The 21,458-nt window shown below is 38.7% G+C and overlaps 1 protein-coding gene across 5 annotated transcripts in view; it reads left to right on the top strand.

Annotated features, from left to right (window-relative positions):
• Nucleotides 1-21,458, top strand: part of FMN1 (formin 1) — a 436,126-nt gene that overhangs the window by 98,954 nt on the left and 315,714 nt on the right. For 4 of the 5 annotated variants that reach the window (XM_045450119.1, XM_045450121.1, XM_045450120.1 and 1 more), the window contains one exon: nt 20,202-20,380. The exons of the other annotated variant lie outside the window; for it this stretch is intronic. In XM_045450119.1, the coding sequence (XP_045306075.1) occupies nt 20,202-20,380 (179 nt within the window). The remainder of the gene's footprint in view (nt 1-20,201; nt 20,381-21,458) is intronic. 5 annotated transcript variants of the gene reach the window in all.

Below are 21,458 nucleotides of genomic sequence, written 5' to 3'. Positions count from 1 at the left end.
GCCTGGAGCCTGCCTCAGATCCTCTGTCTTCTCCCTCTCTCTCTGCCCCTCCCCCGCTTGTTTGTTTTCTCTCTCTCTCTCTCTCTCTCTCTCTGTCTCAAAAATAAATAAACTTACAAAAAAAAAAAAAAAAGGAGAGAAGAGAAGTGTGAGGGGCTATGGGTGCATATCTTAATGATTTTTTAATGTTTATTTTTGAGAGAGAGACAGAGTGTGAGCAGGGAGGACAAAGAGAGAGAGATACAGAATTTGAAGCTCCAGGCTCTGAGCTGTCAGCACAGAGTCTGACACGGGGCTCGAACTCAGTAACCGTGAGATCATGACCTGAGCCGAAGTCAGATGCTTAACTGATTGAGCCAACAGGCATCCCTAATGATGTTTTTTGGAGTGTGTGACAGATTAACTCTTCTCAGAAAGTGATATTTCTGTTCTATTAATAAAGAATTTTACTTTTTTTAATTAAACAGTATTCTATGGCCATTATAGAAAAATAGGGAGAGATTTATAAGTATAGGAAAAAAAAACCTTCCATCATCATGGCGCACAGAAAAATTACTGTTAAAATATACATTTCTGTCTAATTTTTTTTACCTTGCCTAAATAAACTTTGTATACTCATGAAAATACATAATATTTGGCTTAACAGGTATAAACCCTTCCCCATATTTTTAAATATTTTATAAAATTATTTTAATTATTATGAACTATTCTGTCCAAAGAACGGGCCATCCATTCACTATCATTTACCTAATTTTGGACATTTGGCTTATTTATAATTGTTCAGTGTTTTAATAATGTAACAAACATTTTTGCATAATAGTATGTTTGCAGTTTTAAAGAATTATTTGGCAGTGGATTCCTAGGAGAAGAATTACAGTGTCAAAAGTATGACTACTCTCTATATTTTAATATGAAATTGTTCCTCTAAATTTTACTCATCTCCCATCGACAGAGTATCCATGCACTGATTTTATTTATTTATTAATTTATTTATTCAGCAAATATTCAGTGGGAACTTGCTATGTCCAGGTACCACGTGAAGTGCTGTAGCTAACTTAGGGAACGTGATAGGTTACGTATTTTCAAGGTTTAATCTTTCTGATTTGATGGGGTCACAAGCCTGACTAGAATAATCAGAGACATTAACAAATATTTTAGTACATTTGCTACTAAATCGAGTACCCATCTTTATCTTGAATAAGGCCTTGAAGCATACTCTAGACTGACTATGGATCTTTCCCTTCTTGACTTGGGGGGTAAGGAATGGATTGCAAATGATTTCAAGTTATGACAAGTTTGCTAGGTTGTTTGGTTTCTTCTTGGGTTAATTATAGGTCTTGGTGCATTAGACTGGATAACTCTTTCCCTTTTCTGGGAAAAGATTGATTGTCTGAAGGATTCATATTGGGAGGCAGAGTGGTAATCAATATTGTAGGCTGAGGTCACTGACAGGGGCCAGAGACAATAACGTGTGAAATTTAGGATGAATTGCGTTTTGGGTTTTGTCTGGATTTACTAAGACAGGGGAGTTGTTTGGGCAAATGCTGCTTCTTTGGAGTCTCTTTGAAGTGACCATCTAATGAATCAAGGAAAGGGCAGTTAAATACCTCTCAGTGAGAACATCAAAAGAGGAGCAGGATATAGTTACATGTCAGGAGCCAAGGGCTATCAGTTGACCTTTCTTAAGAGTGGGGAGAGGAATTTGGATGGTTGGGAAGTTTTTGTTATATATGACCTTTTTTATCCTTTCGCCTTTTTTTCTTCTTTTTCTATCTTTAGTGTCTCTAGGCCTGTCCTTGCTTAATCATTCAATAGCAGAGTTAGGGAATTAGAAAATAAAAGCAATGTTTTATTAATGAAAAAGACTCAAGTGTCTTCCAAGAGGTAATCTCATAATTTCATCACTCAATATATCTTTTTTTGAAGGGCAAGGTAAAAAGATAATCTCACTGTCTTATAAAAAGGCCTTTGAAGTCATCTCCTTCTCTCTTGTATGCCATTATCTCCTTTCTCTACTTGTGGGAGTTAAGAGATACATAGCTGATTCATACTTACTGAGTGTTTCAGCATATCTTTTAACCTTATGTGGTTTCCTCCCCTCCACCAAAACTTTTGCAAAAGCGACTATTTAGTTATCTGATTGAGTTTCATATCTCTTCTGTTTTCTTGTTACATTGATGAAGATGCCAGTGACTAAGAACTGCCAAAGAATGAGCAGACAAAAGAAGAATCAGAGGGCTTAGTTAAAGGATGGCAAAAACATGTCACACACCCTGCCACTCCTCCCTCCTGTGTCAGCAAAGGCATTGCGAATCAATCATAAGACTCTTTCCCACTGAGCCTGAACATGGCTTCAGAATTCTTGCCAATGCTGCATTCTAACCATTCAATCCCGGTAACATAGCATCCAAGCTGAAACCTAATTTATATCTATTTAAACCTAACTTCGTCTGAGACTAAGTAATTTACATAGTTCCAGGTAAGTATTACAGATAAAATACTTCAGAGGGAAATGTGGGAAGAGGGGCAGCCAAGAGAAAGCTTCTTGGCTTAAAGGATATTTTAGCAGAAACCTGAGTGATATGAGGAAATCAGCCATGTGATGATCGGAGAGACAGAATTCCAATAGAGGAAACACCAGTGTAAATGCCAGAGGAAGGAGTGAAGTTGTTTTGCACATAGAACAGCAAGAAAGTTGAGGTGGCAGGAATGCATGAAGTTAGTAAGGGAGAGAGTAGGAGATGGAGAGAAGGAGGTAGACAGGGTCAGTTTAGGTGAGGTTCTTTAAGGCCAGGAATTGCCTTTTTTATTTTATTTTATTTTATTTTATTTTATTTTATTTTATTTTATTTTATGTATTTTTTTTAACTAGGATGGAAAACCATTGCAGGGTTTTGATCTGAGGAATGGTGTGAGATTTTTACAAGATCCCATGGATGCTTTTGGAGAACATTATAGGGGATAGGCATGGAAGAAGGGAGAAGAGCTGAAAGATACTATTTCAGTTGGTCAGATCAGAGTAGATGGTGGCTTAGACAGGGTGTTAGCAATATGCCAAGTGGTCAGGTTTGGGATACTATTTGGTGGTAGAGCAAAATCATCTTATTGATAAAATGTATGTGGAATGCAGGAGAAAGAGAGGACCCAACGATAAAGCATGTTTTAAATCTTAGAAACAGAGTGAAAATTGATGGAAGGTTGAGGATGTAAGGTTAGGAGGAAAACCAAGAGTTTGGGAGGCATGACAGCCATGCAGTGAGCAGTCAGTGCCTGCATGAGACTGGAGAGAAGTCCGGGTGGAGGTATAAACGTGGAAGTCACTAGAATTTAGATGGTATTTAAAACTTTGAGATTGAATGAGGTGACCAAGGAAGTGAGTAAAGATGGAGAAGAGAAAGGGGCCCAGGGCAGATCTGGGGGGAGGACTGAAGCATTTAGAGCCATGGTTCTCTGCTAGGTAACACTTTGGCAATATCTGGAGACATTTTTAATTGTCACAACTGTCTGGCGAGGAAGAAGAGGTGTCCCCGGTAAGTAGTGCATACAGGCCAGAGATACTGCTAAACACCCTACAATGCACAGAATATCCTTCCACAACAAAGAATCATCTAGCACCACCCCCACCCCCCCAGCACCCACCTCCCCCTGTGTAAGCAGTACTAAGATTAAGAACACTGATTTAGAAGTAGGGAGACCAAGGAGCCTGCAGGGTGACCAAGGATTGAACAGTGAACTAGGAGGAAAACTTCCAGAGTGTTGAGGATGTGGTTTCTAGAAAGGAATCTCAAGGAAAATAAAAGTTTGTTCAACTCTGCCTGATGCTACCGAGAGGTTCCATGGAATGAGGATTGAGACTTAGCCACTGGATTTGAAGATTTGGAAATGCTTCCATAGGATTTTAAATTTCTTTCAAGGCTAATAGATTCATACAATGAGATTTAGAAATTTTCTAAAACTGAGTACATGTTAAACAAAGCTGTCCCCCACCTTTTTGTGTTAAGCCATAGAGGCAAGGCCAAATGAAATTTGTGGTATTCTCATTGCTTAGCCTTTTTGTGTTTGTTAAGCACTGATGTAAACTAATGGACTCTGGAAGAAAAAGAAGAGAAAGTAAATAGTATTTATTGAAAGAGAAAACAGGACGTAATTGTCAGTCTCTAGGTATCCCAATATTATGTAAGAAAACGCAAATTTAGTCAAGATTCCCTGTTTATCCACCTAATTGCAGGGCCATAAACTGTACTGTCTTTCCCCCATCCATTACTCATTTCAAGTCATTCTTGACTTTTGCCAGCATTTCAGCCGCTTTGAGTTTTTCTTGGGGGAGTGGGGTCCCCAAGAAAGTCCAGAATAGATAACATTATGAGAGTCTTCTGCTAACCTGCTAACCTTCAGACTCCTCTCATATCTGACCGAATCCCCAGTGATTCTGTTTCCCTTTAATAGGATAAATCATGTTACCTATTAATCATAACCCCACCTTCTCCCCTCCCCCCCCCTTTTTTTTTGCCTCTTTCTGGCAGGAAGAGCTCAAAATGACCCAGACAAAGTCTCTAATTCTGGAGGGGACCCCTGCCTCCCACGCCTGCCCAATGGGAGCACATCCTGAGCATCCAGAGCACCTACAGCATCTGGCCTAGAATTGGTGGAACCAGAATAAAAATATCTAATATTAACACCTCAATTTTTGGTCCTTTGTATCCAGGAAGTGAAAAAGATACCATCATTTATTGGTCCTCAGGTCAGAGCATGTGCTTCCTGTTTGAGACTGTCTAGGAGCTTACAAAATGCCATCTCCCAGGACAGCCCCACCATTTTGAGAACCCTTGAGGAGGGTCAGTCTACCTTCTGCTCGCCATGGAAGCCATCACAATGAGATTTCAACATTCTTCTTGCTTTTTCTTTTAATGGTGCAAATAGTAAGATTCAAATTAACAATGTTTTAACAATATAAATGCTTTTTTAATTTCTATGAAGAAAACAACATCATATCCCTTCAACAAGGTAGCATCTTTACTAATTTACATCAAATTGTCTTTTTTTCCTTTATTATTTTCTCTTCTCAGTTAATTCAGACTATCCTTGATTCCATCGCAAATCACAAAATTATTTTAGGATCAAATTAGCTGGATTTCATTGCTGCAGGAATAAATTGATACATATTACCAGTTTCCCTAGTAAGTGTATTTTCATTTCCCTTCATTCTCAATGGTTGGAGCCATCTTGGGTATAACTCCTGTTTTAATTGTGTTGAATCCTCTGGTATGTCATTTCCCTCTAACCTCGTACTAGGGTGGTTGTTGTGGCTTTCCCTCTACATCTTTCTCATTAATAGATAGAACTGTCATTTCAAATAAAGGAAGAGAAAAGAAATTATTTGGTGCTTCCATTCATTAGCAACAACTCACTGCAGTGGATCATACTACTATTTTAAGTGACAAATTGTGAAAATTTGGCAAGGAAGTCCACTTCTGTGTATATAAACAAAATGTAAACCCACAGTAAAACTCTTACCCCTGAAATACTTATCCATGGAATACAATTCAGCCAGTCTTCTTTGCTCTTTCAGAAGTCATTCCTGACACTCTTGTTCTTATTTATAATTTTTCAGCAATGCTAGACTCAAAAATTCCTATTCTATTATTTGTTTGGTGGAATAATTCCAGAGAAATGAACTCGAATATAGTGATAAGTTCTTTTTGACTGAAAAATATATAATGAATTCAGGTCTATTCTTAGTATAGATTTAGCTCACTTTATGGACCAGTTGCTTTCCTGAAAGATTTGCTTATGAAGTTACTTTTCTTTTAGTAAATTGATTTTTCTACTGACATGCATTTTAAATCAGAGCTGTGTTTTTCTGGTAAGACAATAGCCCCAGGACATAGTAAAATCACATTTGAGCTAATAGCAATCCCCTCAGGAAAAAGGCAATTTCCAGATAGTGATAAAATGCTAAAAACAAGTCATTAAATTGAACATGATTAGGGTTAATTTTATGTTTGACCATATAGATTCACAGCATAAAGGATTATACTGTAATTAGCTGAACAAAACATTCTGAAAAGATCCTGACTTTTCTCATCTTCTATATGAAAACATGAAACTCATTTTGGTGGCTTAGGGGTTTTGTTGTTGTTTTGTTTTGTTTTATTTTGTTTTGTTTTGTTTTGTTTGGGGGCATATTATAGTTTGAAGGGTGAATGAGAAACAACAAAAATATTTCCAAATGAATACAACAGAATGTGAACCATCCATTGAACTTGAAAGGAAACCCTTTGGAGAAATGGAATTCTTTGCTGTTTTTCCTTTTGGCCGTCCACAGTGTCTAATTCAGCACCGAACCAAAAGGAATAATTTTAAGAGCAAGGGTCTATATGGTGTTTATGGCATTTAGTTTCTCACATTTTCATAAATCATACTTTTATGGACATCTTATTTTTTTTTTAATGTTTTTATTTATTTTTGAGACACAGACAGAGCATAAGCAGGGGAGGGGCAGAGAGAGAGGGAGACACAGAATTTGAAGCAGGCTCCAGGCTCTGAGCTGTCAGCACAGAGCCTGACGCGGGGCTTGATCTCACGGACTGGGATATCATGACCTGAGCTGATGTCGGACGCTTAACCTACTGAGCCACCCAGGCACCTCCTGATGGACATCTTATAATATCTCTTTATAATAGATCTTGAATAAGAAAATGATTATTCTAGGATAGATGCACACAAGCCAATTTTCATCGGTTAAAGGATAGGAATATGTGTAACCTTTTAGAAGGTTAGAAAGCAACTTCTTTTTTTAGTTAAATTTTTTTGGAGAGAAAGCGAGCGGGTTAGGGACAGAGAGAAGGAGAGAGAGAGAGAGAGAGAGAGAGAGAGAGAGAGAGAGAGAGAATCTCAAGCAGGCTCCAGGCTCAGCACGGAGCAAGATGTGGGGCTCCATGCAGGGCTCCACATCATCACCATGAGACCACAATCTCAGCCGAAATCAGGAGTGAGACATTTAACCAGCCGAGCCACCTAGGCGCCCCCAAACTTCTTGTGTAAAGAGCCCAATAGTAAGTATTTTTGACTTTGCAGGCCATAATGGGTCTGCTGCTGCTTTTCTTCCTCCTCCTCTCCCACCCTCACTCTTTACCCCTCCCCTTTATACTTCCGCTTTTTTGAAAATGAAAACTGCAGGGGCACCTGGGTAGCTCCGTCAGTTAAGTACCCAACTCTTGATTTCTGCTCAAGTCATAATCTCACACTTTCATGAGTCCGAGCCCCATGTCATGCTCTAAGTTGACAGTGCAGAACCTGCCTGAGATTTCCTCTCTCTCTCTGTCTGCCCTTCCCTGGCTCACACTCTCACTTTCTCAAAAATAAATAATAAAAATAAAAAATAAACTTTAAAAATGAAAAGCTGCAAAAACCATTCTTAGCTCAGAGGCTATGCAAAAATAGCCTGTGTACTGTTTTCAGCCATTGGGCTGTAACTGTCAACCCCTATTTCAGATATATATTCCCAAATAGTTCTGCAAGGGTATATTCCAATTTACTCTTTTACCAGGAATCCTGGAGAGTATTTGTTTCACAGTAGCTTCTTTCTATCCTTTTAATATTAATATGAGGACATTCATTCTATACTCTTTGTTCTATAATGTTTTTCAAAGTATATAGCTCTAGATTTACTACTGTTTTGTTTTGTTTTTTGACTATGGAAGCTTAATACTCTAGATCTAGTTCAACCATATTCTATGAAAGACTCTCATTTTGTAAGGCACTGAAATCAAATACATGTATCTCTAATGCATGAGAGCCTAAAAATGTGCAAGTTGCACTCTTAGCTTCCTAATGAAACCATGACCATGTTTTCTAGTGAAGCATTTCTCCTTAGGGTACTAAGATTCAAACCCAGTAAGCCCAAGGTTGCAAGGATAGGAAGCAAAAATTATGCAAGTGATTTATTAAGTTTAATAGTGTGAGGGCTAGTTTACCTTTGGTTCCCAGACTTATATGTTCTGAGAGGAATGGCACCATATTCTTCCTACTAGTTGAAAGCATACACTATGATTCTCGGGGTAATTGCAGAGATTTGTGCCACCATCAGAGATTTGAAAGATGCGGGGATGCTGACTTATACCATACTCCCATTTAAATTCTCTTTTGGCTAGTGAGAAAACAGATGGCTTTTAGAGAACGACTGGATTCTTGTAAATGTAATTACATGGGAAGCAATTTGCAAGCGCTGTTTCAGATATGGTATACTTACTGAATATATCAACATAGCCTCTGGGAGCTAATATGCATTTATTGATTTAGAAAGTGCTTTATTTTCATGCCAATCAATTCATCTTCATCTGCAAGGGACAGCAGTATACCATTATTGTCTTTAGGGCAATGACAATTTACCTTTTCGCTATTGTAATATAATCTGAAAAGAGTCTGATCGTTTTGATTTCTCTCAAAATGTTACACTGGCCCATTATATTGCTGCTGTTATTCTAACTGGGTATGGTGAGTATCAGGTAGCAAGCACCCAAGATGCTTTAGTAATACACAGACATGCTACAGGATAGGAAATAAACACCATTCCTGATACCAATTACTCTATCAGTCAGAGTCCTGGGAGAAAATAGATGGTACATTCAAAAGGGATTACATAACTGAAAATAACTTAATGAAGAGATTATGTCCAGACCAATTAAGAAAGCCAGCTTGGGTTTGAGAGGTTCCCAGAAACTAGCAAGAGCAAAAATCCATTACTAGCCCTAGGCCAGAAGAGGGAAAGGGCGGGACAGTATTACAGGAAGCTAGTAAGGATTGGAGCATGGAAGAGGGTTATGTAGCAAGAGATGTGGTTGCCGAAGTTAGTAGCCAGCACCAAAATCTTGATACAGTAGGTATGGAGTGACACAACCCCTTTCGTCTTTGGCTCTCTGCTTTCTTGCTTTTTGTGTTAGATGTTCTACTCAGCTGTCTTGTGATCACTGGTTGTACATGTTTAAGGTTTGGGGACTAAAAATCTGACTGGAAGCTCTGAGTGCCTGTGAAAGTGTATTTATTGCATTTGATATTCACTGTAAAGTGATCTGGGACAGCAGTTTATGGAGGAACTGAAGGCAGTGTCAATATCTCCAGGTTCTTTCTCTAGAGCTAGTCTTATTTCTTCCAAAATAATGTTCCAGTACCTGTCTACCATAGAGACTAAAATTGTTCTGGAAGCCTAATGGGGCAACAAAGGCTAAGACTTCAGCATTTAGCATTCAAGAAGAAGATGGTTACTGAGTCCTCTGTTTTCTGTGAGTTGACCATACATCAACTGTGCCTGATATCCCCTAGTCCAGGAAATAAATAAGATGTTGACTAGTATGGAAGAAGAGCCATCACTCAATGTTAAGTAAGGCTATAAGTTTTCCTCTGATCACTGCTTTAGCTACATCTCAAAGATTTTCTAATTTCCCTTATGATTCTTCTGTAAACTATAAAGTAATTTTTGAAGTATGGAGTCTAATTTCCAAATATTTGGGATTTTCTAGATAGTTTTCTGTTACCGGTATCAGAATTTAATTCCATGTATTAGCAAACATATTTTTTATGATATTGATCATAAAATTTATTTTCAGATTTATTAGGACTTCTTCTTTGGCCCAGTATGTGGACAATTTTGATAAATTCCATATGCACTTGAAAAGAATATATATTCTGTAGTTATTAGATAGCGTATCTCATAAATATCAATTAGGTAAAATTGGTAATAATGTTTAGTTCTTCTATATTCCTACTGATTTTCTCTCAGCCTGTTCTATTAACTACGAAGATAAGAGTATTGAAATCTCCAAATATGGCGTGCCTGGATGGCTCAGTCAATTAAGTGTCTGACTCTGGCTCAGGTCATGGTATGGTCCATGAGTTTGAGCCCCACATTGGACTCTCTGCTGTCAGTGCAGAGCCTGCTTCAGATCCTCTGCCCATCTCTCTATGCCCCTCCTCAGCTTGTTCTCTCTCTCTCTTTGTCTCTCTCTCTCTCTCTCTCTCTCTCTCTCTCTCAAAATAAAGAAATAAAGGGGCACCTGGATGGTCAGTCGGTTAGGCGTCTGACTTCGCCTCAGGTCATGATCTCACGGTCAGTGAGTTCCGGCCCCGCCTCGGGCTGTGTGCTGACAGCTCAGAGCCTGGAGCCTGTTTCAAATTCTGTGTCTCCCTCTCTCTGACCCTCCCCCGTTCATGCTCTGTCTCTCTCTGTCTCAAAAATAAATAAATGTTAAAAAAAAAATTAAAAAAAAAAAAACTTAAAAAAGAGAACCCCCCAAGTATAATTGTGGGTGATACACACACACACACACACACACACACACACACACACACAAAACTATCAGAACTGAGATAGATAGATAGATAGATATCTCAGTTCTGATAGTTTTGCTTATGTATTTTGAAGTTCTGTTACCAACTTGTTACCAAACAAATTTAAGACTGCTATTTCTTTCTAATAAAGTACTCCTTTATCATTATGAAACTTCTTTCTTTATCCCTGGTAACATAACTCATTTCAAAGTTTATTTTTGTCTGATATTAGTATAGCCACTCAAGCTTTCTGTGATTAATGTTTGTATGTATAACTTTTTCTATCCTTCTACTGTTAACCTATTTATACTTTTATATTTAAAATGAGTTTCTTATAGATAGCATATAGTTGATTCTTACTTTTTTACCCAGTCTGATAAACTCTGACTTTAAATTGGAGTTTTTAGGTGATTTACATTAAAAAAAAATTTTTTTAATGTTTATTAATTTTTGAGAGACAGAGAAAGAGCAGGGGAGGGGCAGAGAGAGAGGGAGACACAGAATCTGAAGCAGGCTCCAGGCTCTGAAGCAGGCTCCAGGCTCTGAGCTGTCAGCACAGAGCCTGAGGCAGGGCTTGGACTCCAGAACCTTGAGATCTTACTTGAGCCGAAGTCAGTTGCTTAATCCACTGAGCCACCCAGGCACCCGAGGTGATTTACATTTAATGTAACTACCAGTATAATTGAGTTTTAATCTAACTTCCATTTGTCTTTTGTTCCATTTTACGTAATTTTCTATCTTCTTCTGGATCGAGTACTTTCTAGGATTCCGTATCATATCTACTGTTGGAGATACCATTTTTAAAAACTGGTAATTCTACAATTTATAATATGCAACTTTAATTTATCACAATCTATTTTATTTTTATTTTTTTATTTTTTAAAAAAAAATTTTTTTTTTCAACGTTTATTTATTTTTGGGACAGAGAGAGACAGAGCATGAACGGGGGAGGGGCAGAGAGAGAGGGAGACACAGAATCGGAAACAGGCTCCAGGCTCTGAGCCATCAGCCCAGAGCCCGACGCGGGGCTCAAACTCAGGGACCGCGAGATTGTGACCTGGCTGAAGTCGGACGCTTAACCGACTGCGCCACCCAGGCGCCCCATCACAATCTATTTTAAATTATACTGCTTCACATAGATGACTGATTTCTTACAACAAAATGTTTCCATTTCTCCTTCTTTGACGTTGTGCTATTATTGTCAGCATCTCATATCTACGTATGTTATAAACCACACAATATATTATTTTTACTTCAGTTAATTATATTTTTAAACAACTTCAATAATGAGAAAACCGTGTTGTATACAACTTATATGTTTATCATTTTTGGTGTTTTCCAAATTTTCTTCTGATTTTTTTCTTCTGATTTTTTTCCTTTGCCGGGAAAATATTAACACTACTTGTGGCCTAAGTCAGTTGAAAATGAATTGTGTAGCTTTTAATTGTCTGAAAAAGTCTTTATTTTCCTTTCATTTTGGAAGATATTTTCTCTGGATGTCAAATTCTAAGTTGACTTTTTAAGTCTCTTGTCTTTCAGGACTTTAAAGTTGTCATTCCATTGTCTTCTGGCATCATGTTCAGACAAGAAGTCTTTAATTATTCTTTTCTTTGGTTTTCTATATAATATTCTTATTTTCTCTGACTGCTTTTATAATATTCTTTTATCAGTGGTTTTCAGCAATGTCACTTATTATGGTTTTCTTTATGTGTATTCTCCTTAAAAGTTTGTACTTTTTATCAAATTTTTTGAAACTTTCAGCCAGTATTTCTTTAACTATTTTCTGTCTCTCCTAGACCCCTGCTTCTAATTTTACATATGTTAGACTGCTTGACAATATCCCATAGGTCACTGGGCCCTATTAATTTTAGTCTAGAAGTCAGTCACCTTTTCACTGTAAGCCCGAGGAATTCCCAGGCTCACTTGACTTGTTGTACCTCTTTCGAGGATTATAGTCCTCCACTGCTTACTCTCAAATACCTAAAAATAGTTGTTTTCTGTATTTTGTTTCATTTTGAGTCATTTATGATAGGAGGTTAATGCTAGGCTCTGGATTCAGAACCCAGTTTTCCTACTTACTGCACGACCCTCGGTAAAGTTAACTTCTCTATTTCATTACTTGTCTCATCTTTAAAATGGGATTACTTTAAACCGACCTTGCATGATTATTGTGAAGATTCTCAATAATGTGTAATGTATGTAAAGTGTGCGACACATAGTAAATGTCCCATACGAAGGACATTACTCCCCCTTAAGAGAATAGATTTGTGGGGAGAGAAAGTGATAAATCAGGCCTCAGCTAACGTTATTGGGCTACAGTGCAGGGCTCCTCCTTAGTACTAAGGACTGGTGGAGGAAGGGAGGTAGAAAACCAGTTGCCTAAGACACCTTGGCAAAAGGGAGCCATTTAAGAATCTGGCTGTTCCAGGGCAACCACTATTTAGCACTGCTGAGGAACTCGTCACTTTAGTTTCAAATCATTGATCGGTCAAGATAATTTCCAAACGTCTCTGGTTAAAAGGACAAAGGCTATTAGTAGACAACTAGATTGGCGCCGTTAGCTCTGTGAAGTCAATTGTGGGTCAAAACAGCTGGATGGAGCTAAGGCTAAGGTGGGAATTGCCTGTATTATGCAGCAATGTCTCTCAGAATTTAACATCAGAAAAATCATTAAAAAATTTTTTTTTAAGGTTTATTCATTTTTCAGAGACAGAGACAGAGACAGAGACAGAGCGTGAGTCGGGGTGGGGGGGTGGGGCAGAGAGAGAGGGAGACACAGAATCCGAAGCAGGCTCCAGGCTCCAAGCTGTCAGCACAGAGCCAGAACTCACAGACCTTGAGATCATGACCTGAGCCGAAGTCGGAGGCTTGACTGACTGAGCCACCCCGGTGGCCCAGCATCAGAAAAATCTTGATCAGCCCTGAAGGATCAGTATGTTTTCTCCTTTTGATAATATAAGTGAAATAACCAAATGCTTTTTCATTCTTGCTTTGTTTGCCAAGACACTCAAAGTCCTATTGTGTTCTTAATCTCTTAAATGTTTACCCTTAATTTGGCATCTTTGCCTTTTTTTTTTCGTCTCAGTCTTATTATGCATCTTCACGTTTTGTGACTCCTGAGATTATTTCGTTTTAGAAAGAGATTTTTGAAAAAAATTATTCATTATATATTTTATAATCCAAGCCTTAGTATTCTATAGTTGTTTTTTTTTTTACATGCCTCTCAGATGCTAAGACAATTAGTAATTATGTCCTCTCTTCAAGAGTTGGGCTCCCCATTGCTGTAACCATTCTTATAATAACTGGAACAATGTGACATAAAACAGAAAAATGTGATTCAAATTTCATTCTCGTTCTTCATTTCAATAGTAGTTTTTGTTAAAAAGCAAGTCTATTCCTTACGATCAAACATACCAAAATGGGTTGATAACTCAGGCATTTGAAGTACCAGCATTTAATTTCCTTAGCATTTACTATCTGAGAATGCACAGAGGTTCTTAATGTCTCCGGGAATACTACAAACTTCCAAATGTGATCTTTTCTTGATCTCTTCTGCACCAAACCTTGTTTAGAAGCATCTGTTCCTACCTTCTTCTATCCATTCTAAAGCAAAGTGACTCAGCATTATTTGTGCTACTTTAAATACACACCCCTGTTTTTCAGGTATTAAAATATTTAGTATAACTAATAGCCACAAATGAGTTTCCTGACTTCAGCAATGTTTGTCTCTCATCTAACATCGGTATTCTTTGCAGGAAAAGATCATAGAATCTAGTGTAATATTAATCATAGGCATATATATTTATATACCTCCTTAAAATGCTACATGATTTAAAGCAATGCCTATAAATAGTTTCATTCATGGCCCTAGACTCATGTGTTTGACTTTAGGGATGATGTGTCATTGGATGTCTATGAAATGCCCTGAGGAGCTGCTCTTCTGGGAGATGATCAGCCACTTACTTGGAGCTTTTGCATTTGATGACGTGAATTCTATTTTTAGGACTTAAGCAGATTTGGGATTTGCTGCATTGGAGTGCTACTGTGAATCCTTATGAGCATAATTTTTCTTTATCTTTCTGGACAGAAAACAAAACAAAACAAAACAAAAAACAAAAAACAAACAAACAAACAAACAAACAAAAAGCCCTTAACATGAGTATGTGATGTTTAATGTACCCTCTGAATACAGGTTTCTTTTCTTAAAGCAGGGATTTTTTGCATCCCCAATCAGTCTGTCACCCCCAGCCCAGGTCAAGTTTCCTAGAAGAAAACAGTTTTGAACACAGCTCACTATCGGGCATGTTATTATTATTTTTGTTTTATTAATGAGGAAGTAAAGATTCAGGGGGTTTAGTAATGCCACTAAGTTCAAACAGTTAGTAAAGGTCACAGTCAGAATTTGACACCATCTGTCAAACCATTCATATCTACTTCTTACTCAAACCCCAATATTCGAATCTGTGGATCAGCAATAATGTCCTTCTCTAAATAACATAAAAGATTTCCCTGGAACCTGGATTTTAGCTTTGCCTTGTCACTAGGTGGGTATGTTGGAGAGATCACAATCTTCCTGGGTTTCAGTTTCCTCAAGTGTAAAATGAGCAGATAGGAGATATACAAGATCCCTTCTAATTCTGAATTCTATTTCATTTCTTTTGAATTTAAGCATAACTTTAGAAATTCAGACATTGCATTTGTTTGATGGATATGGACGCTTTCCTCAAAGATTCTGAAATTGATACAGCCTACTGCCCATTCCTTCCTACTTCCTGATCTGCCTGCAGCCTTCCCCTGCCTTTGTCCACCTTCCATCTCCACCTGTCTGCCCTTGCTCGTATATTCTCCCTCCGTGTACTTCTCATCAGGAGAGTTAGAGGCTGGGATGGATAGATAAGGTGCTCTCTCAGAATTATAGCTACCTATCTGCTTAGAGACATTGTATCATTTAACATCATAAGAAATGAAAATGCAGCAGTGGGATTGGGAAGTGTTGATCTCAAATTGACAGATACCAGCCACGAGACTGTATTTTTGCCAAAGCTCTGTCTTCCTAGATAAAGGCATGAATAATTACACACAGGCCTACACCCTCTTTACAAGTACTTAACGATGTCACTTTCCATTAGCTACACATCTAGATTGCTGTCTCTCTTGCTTGTAAGTACATGTTTGAATAACATAACGGAAGACAACCTGTCTACCTTTACATATCAGTTCTGATATTCACGGTTGAGGAAACTTCACCTCTTTGAATTTATTTTAAGTCAAGTATGATGGATGGCCTTGGGAACTGTAGCATAGGAACAAAAACTCATGAGAGTCTCAGGCTAAGGTTTTTTTCCCCCACTTCTCCTTTTGGAAGCATATAACCACTTCATCACTGCTGTCAAGTGAGGGCTCAGTGTGACAGGAAAATTGAAGGAGGAAGGCTGAAAGGCACTGTGATTTTGTTCCTTAGGGACTTTTGTCCAGATCTGATGATATGATATGTTTTCAAACTTCTCTTTGGAAGTGGATTTATATATCTATTATATACACACATATATTCATACTCTTTAGATAATTAAAGACAATACTAGCTAAGTAAGGTTAATTTTTCTTTTTTTTATGTTTTTTTTTTTTTTTTTTTTTTTTTTACTTATTTTTGAGACAGAGAGAAAGCACAAGCTGGGGAGGGGCAGAGAGAGGGAGACAGGAACCAAAGCGGACAGTAGAGAGCCCGATGCTGGGCTCAAATTCATGAACGATGAGATCATGAACTGAACTGAAGTCAGATGCTTAGCTGACAGAGCCACCCAGGCGCCCCAGGTTAATTTTTCTAATGAGATGTAGTTTGTGTGTGAATCTTGGTATGAATGAGGAAATGGATATGCCATGAATTTTTGCTTGATTTTCTAAAAACCTGATATATTGAATAATTGTTTTTAGTAGGAATTACAAAATATATATTGTAGTCATTAAGCCCTCTCAGCTGAAATGGTTTAAAGTTTTTAACAGATATAGTGCTTCTGGTGGGGACAGATGATAGTCTATTGTGCAGCTATTTCAGTAAATAAACCCCAAATCTCAATGGCTCGCAGCAACTATTTATTGTTCTCATTCATCGTCCTAAGAGTTGGTTGGCCGAAGTTCACTTGATCTGATCTGGGTTGGTTCCAGGCAGCAGGACTATGTCTGGGTCTTCTCTGTGTGTCTAATTTGGGCTCCCTAGCACGTGCTTATCTCATGCTGATGGCAGAATATAGAGCAAGAGGGGAGAACATGAAATGCGTCTTAAGGCCTTGACTCAGCATTTGCATCTTGTCCCGTTGCCCACATTCAATTGGCTAACACAAGTCACAAGGCCAGGTCCAACATCCATGGACCAGGGCAAATATACAATGTCTATGCCAATGGGTGGAGCTACAAAGGCAACCAGAAGAGGCCTTGGGTGCATAATTGTAATGTGGGAAGGAACTGAAGAAGTGGGAACAATAACCCAATGTACCTCGGGTAGGGACACTTACTCCATTTTGGAAAGATGAGCTATGGAGACTGCTTCCAGTTTTAAATGGCATATTACCTTTCCTTTCTGTCTGCTTCTATTGTGTTGATAATTGACAGCAAAACCCCAGTCTGATGTTGTAGGTTAGCATCAGGAAGTGCAGCTCATCATTTGAATGGTTGGGAAAAGCACAGACTTTCAAAGTGGTCCCAAGGTAAGTTGCCCTTCCTGTACTGTGACTGTGCTCTATGTTGTATTAACAGCGGTCAGCTGTAGAATTAACCTGTGTGCATGTGTGGTTCATCAAGCTGTTGAAATGTCTTTGAGAAACAAAACAGCCAGTAAATATTGATTAAAACACAGACTTCTAATATGCACATGGAAGGGAAAGACATAATTGAGTTGAGGAGACTGTTTTAAGCTTTTTGCAAAACGTCCAATGAACATCTAACACCTCAAAATCTATTTGTGTCATAAAATAAGATGACATTTGACTATTTGACATAATATACTTACCTAATTTCAGGTAATTTTTCTCTCTTTATTACATTTATTCAGTTGAAGAGAGTAATGTGGCCACTACCAATTTCAATCAATATGGGCATGTGCTTTATTCTTGACTGTTCAAAAAACTTGTGTTGGTATTATTAAACCTCTCTCTTCAAAGACTTACTCTGTAAATTTGTCATGTCCTTTCTAATGGTGAATTTGTCATTTGCACCTATTTTGTCAGACTTTTGAGAATAACAGTTTTGTTACTTATTTCTGCCCTTGGTCCTTTCCTGTCGTCCTGATCTTGACCAAAATTACTATGTGTCACCTTTATAGCTTGTGCATTTCCTTCTTAGGGATATTGTCTGGTTAGATATTAGACATTAAAAAATTGGCTTTTTAAAAATTATCTCCAAGACGAAATTATTTTTCATTGTTTGTGCCTAAACTTGATGTTGTCTATCCTCTGCATAGAGAGTGAATTGGGCTGCACTGCGCACCTTAACGAAGCGTTGGTTAGCCACTGCAGGGTGTGGGAGTGTGTTTGTGTGTGCATCTGCATTTTTTCAAGGACACTGGGTCCATCATGCTATCGTGGGACTTTATCGCTCTCTTATACCTAAATGATGAACTTCCAGTCACCAGACAATGTGCCTTTGATGACGTGGCTGTCTTGCCTTAGATATTGCATATTATGTTGTTTGTGATGTACGTATTATGTTTTATGTTGTTTTATTAATCTGTGTAAACTTTATCCAAAGTCATCAAGCTATCCTCCCCCCCCAAAAAAAATGAAAAGTGGAGGGATTTTAAAAGAGGGATGTGGTTAGTAATTAACACATTTCAGAGTACACCAATAAATTTAAAGAGGTTGATTTCCTCTTTCTTGCCAGGTTTAAACAGAAATATTCTAGGAGAGGGATAAGCCTTATAAACGGAAGTTAAACAGAGCTTTAATCTCTCCATCTGGTGAAGCACAGCCAGCACTACCTTCCTCTCAGGGTCACTATAAGGATAAAGGGGAGGGAGGTGCTTAGCAGAGTGCTCCTCTCTGAGGTTCTTTTAGGCAGTAGCCCTTTTCTGTGACTTCTGAGAGGAGTGTGGACACTCTGCAGCACATGAGGCCCTAAGCAAAAGCCCAGGAGATGGTCTGTCTAGAGAGTAGGTTGCAAGGGGCATGTGGAAAAGGTGAGGCCGGGTGAAGAAAAAGACCCTCTTTCTAAATGAAGGAAGAGCCTGGTTATGCCTTTCCAGACACCCTGTGTCTGCAGAGGAGATGCCTGAGGTCTTGAATTCTTATTTTCTTGGTAGCTACAGAAAAGTGTTTTGTCAACAGTCTGCCAGAGGGCAACTGTAGAGACACTGTGACCTGTGTCACCTTCCCCTTTGACGTGTGGTTGGAAACCAACCAACTGAACGAGCAAACAAAAAGCAAAACCTTGGCTGTTTTCAAATTTTCTTTCTTCTAAAATTCTACCTTAATGTAAAGGATAAGTGTGTTACCCCACAGTCCTTTTGCTAGCCAACTTAGTCTCAGCTCAAGTAACTTGTACATCAGGTTTTCAGTATGGCAGAAGTGGTAGGCTGGCTTTGGGCCACTATCAAAGAGACACTATTACAAGAATTATGTGTAATATATACCCCATCATATACCCAGTAGTGATCTCTGTTGCCTAGTGCACTGAGCCTAAACCCTTCTGCCTAGTTGCTTAATATTGTGCCAAGGTTGCTCACTTGGAATTAAGAGAGGCTTAGGAACTTGAAAGCTGTGTGAGACTTTAGAGGTGATCTAATCTAGTGTTTTCCAAATTATGTTCCAGTGGAGTACTAGAGACTTCCAACATGCTTAACAGGTATGCTTTAAATGGATTCTGTGGTCAAATGAGTTTGGAAAACACCATCACACAGAGCTAAGCTCTTTTACTAAAGGGTGTTTCAAGGTCTTTAATATGGTAACATGAACTGTGGCTCCAAGGGATACAGCATGCAGCTTTTCTCACACCATTTGACCCTGAAGTCCTTTTGTTGTACAACATGTATTGCCATTTCAAGAATGCCAGGCAGTAGCCATATAGTCTAGTTATTAAGAGCCTGACTTCTAGTGTTTAACTGCCTGGGTTCAATACCTGGCTTTACCATTTATTGACCTTATGATCTTGAGCAAACTGCTTACCCTCTTTTGTGCTTCAGTTTCCCTGTCTAAAATGCGAGCACAAATTCTCCCTGCCTATAGCGTTACTTTAAAAGTTAAAGAACAGAACTGAAAACAGTACCTGGCACATCCTTGACTATTACCATCCTAACGTAGTTTAAGTAAAAACAAGCTTAATACCCTCATTCCGGAGCTGAGGAAAGTGAGTCCCAAATAGTTCACTCATGCAGTGTCACTCATTCAACAAGTGACCAAGTGCCAATATGCATCACACACGATATTTCTGTCCCCAGAAATAAAGGCGAACATGGGGCAGTTCCTGTTCCATAAGAACACCCACACTAGTGACTAGTGACTTGGCTCAGATAACACCTTTTAGTAGTGAAACCAACAGCTCAGACCATCCGACTTCTGTCCCTCCCTCTCATCCTCCAACTCTGTTCTGAAAGAGAATGATCTGTATGGCCTGGATTGGTAAGCAAGGATAGTGACCATAGAGAATAGCCAATAGACTTCTCTTTTTAAATTGGATATGAGGGCAAATGTTTTAAATTCTTTGTTAGTGGTGATCCAGAAAGAGTAATCGAGACAGGCACTTTTGGAAGAAAGCAAACTCTAAAAACACACCCTAGAAAGGAATGTAGGAGGTAGTATGAAATGGCCCATATATGAGACCCCAGATATGGCTGGCTTGGTGTTTTTCTTGCCACTGTGTCACTGATGGTCTTCTCTGGTTTTGTCTAGGCATCTCCTCCGAGGGCTTCCCCCGGGACTGTTTCAGTGAGCAGACAGCAAGTAGAGACCTTCCCAACAGGGATGGAAGTGCATGGTTCCTGGGCTATAGAGCAGGACCAGCCTGTCCATTTCTGCTCCACGAGGAAAGGGAGAAGCCAAACAAAAGCGAACTGTACTTGGATCTCCATGTAAGTAGAAATCTTTGTGCTTGAGCTGTGATTCTTTGTGGTCAACAGAGATGTGTTTAATGGAAATTGTGTTTGTAAAACTGCTGAAGCTGCATTTTGTGGGGAGGTCATTATCTAAAAATCAGTCCATGGCAGAAAACAGATATACCTCAGTGTCTGAAATTTGTGCACCAGAAAGTGACTGTGTTTAGTGTCTACCTGAATGTTTTCAGAGTGCTCTCCTCATATCAGCTTTGCCTTGTTGTGGGAGTACCTGTTTGCTGCTTGCCACCTGTTAATATCATTTTTCTAAAAAGTTGAGAACATGTGTTAGCCAACTGATAGGCTCTGGAATCTCCAGAGCAATGCCAACAGCCTGTCTTCCTGACACATTCTAAACCTTTCTTTCTCTCCAGGTGCTCCGTTAACAGGTGAACAAAGCAGTAGGCTGGGTTTTAGCTCCTTCCACGTTGTAGATGGCCTGATAGAGTGACCAGACTGTCATGATTGTCACCACATTTCTCTACCTCTCAGTTTCTTTTCAGAGATGGGGTGAACATTAGGAATCCAAGAAAGGCTTTTCTTTCTTTCTTTCCTTTTTTTTTCTCCCTTTCTTCCTTTCTTCCCCTCCCTCTTCCTTTCTTCCTCTTCCTCTTCCTCTTCCTCTTCCCTTTTTTTCCCATTAACTTTAATGCCCATTGGCAAGCTCGTGTCCTTGATTCCTTTTGATACCTTCCAGCTCATTATGTTCAGGCCCAGAAGAAAAAACCCAGTGAACCTTGTGCTTTTCATAATTATAGTCGCATAGTCACTGGATGCCACTTTAGAAAAGCATTTGACATCCCAGTTATTGGAAAAGGAGATTTGGAATGAAGTTGAAAGATGAAAAATCTACAGCCTTTTGTGAGATGAGATGGAAATTTGTAATGTTTTTGGTTTTTTCTTCCTACCTTCCAAAGTTAGGTTGTGCATGTTGAGATGTGGTCAATGAAAGCAGTGTAACAGTGACATCTATTGGTCAGATTACTCTAAATTGCATTTGCTGCTACCCGAGGCTTGGGGTCTAAAGGTGTTGCAATGAGTGTGTGTGTGTGTGTGT

This window comes from Leopardus geoffroyi, chromosome B3, assembly GCF_018350155.1.
Source record: "Leopardus geoffroyi isolate Oge1 chromosome B3, O.geoffroyi_Oge1_pat1.0, whole genome shotgun sequence".
Lineage (NCBI taxonomy): Eukaryota > Metazoa > Chordata > Mammalia > Carnivora > Felidae > Leopardus > Leopardus geoffroyi.
This window is presented reverse-complemented; position numbering and strand designations above follow the sequence as displayed.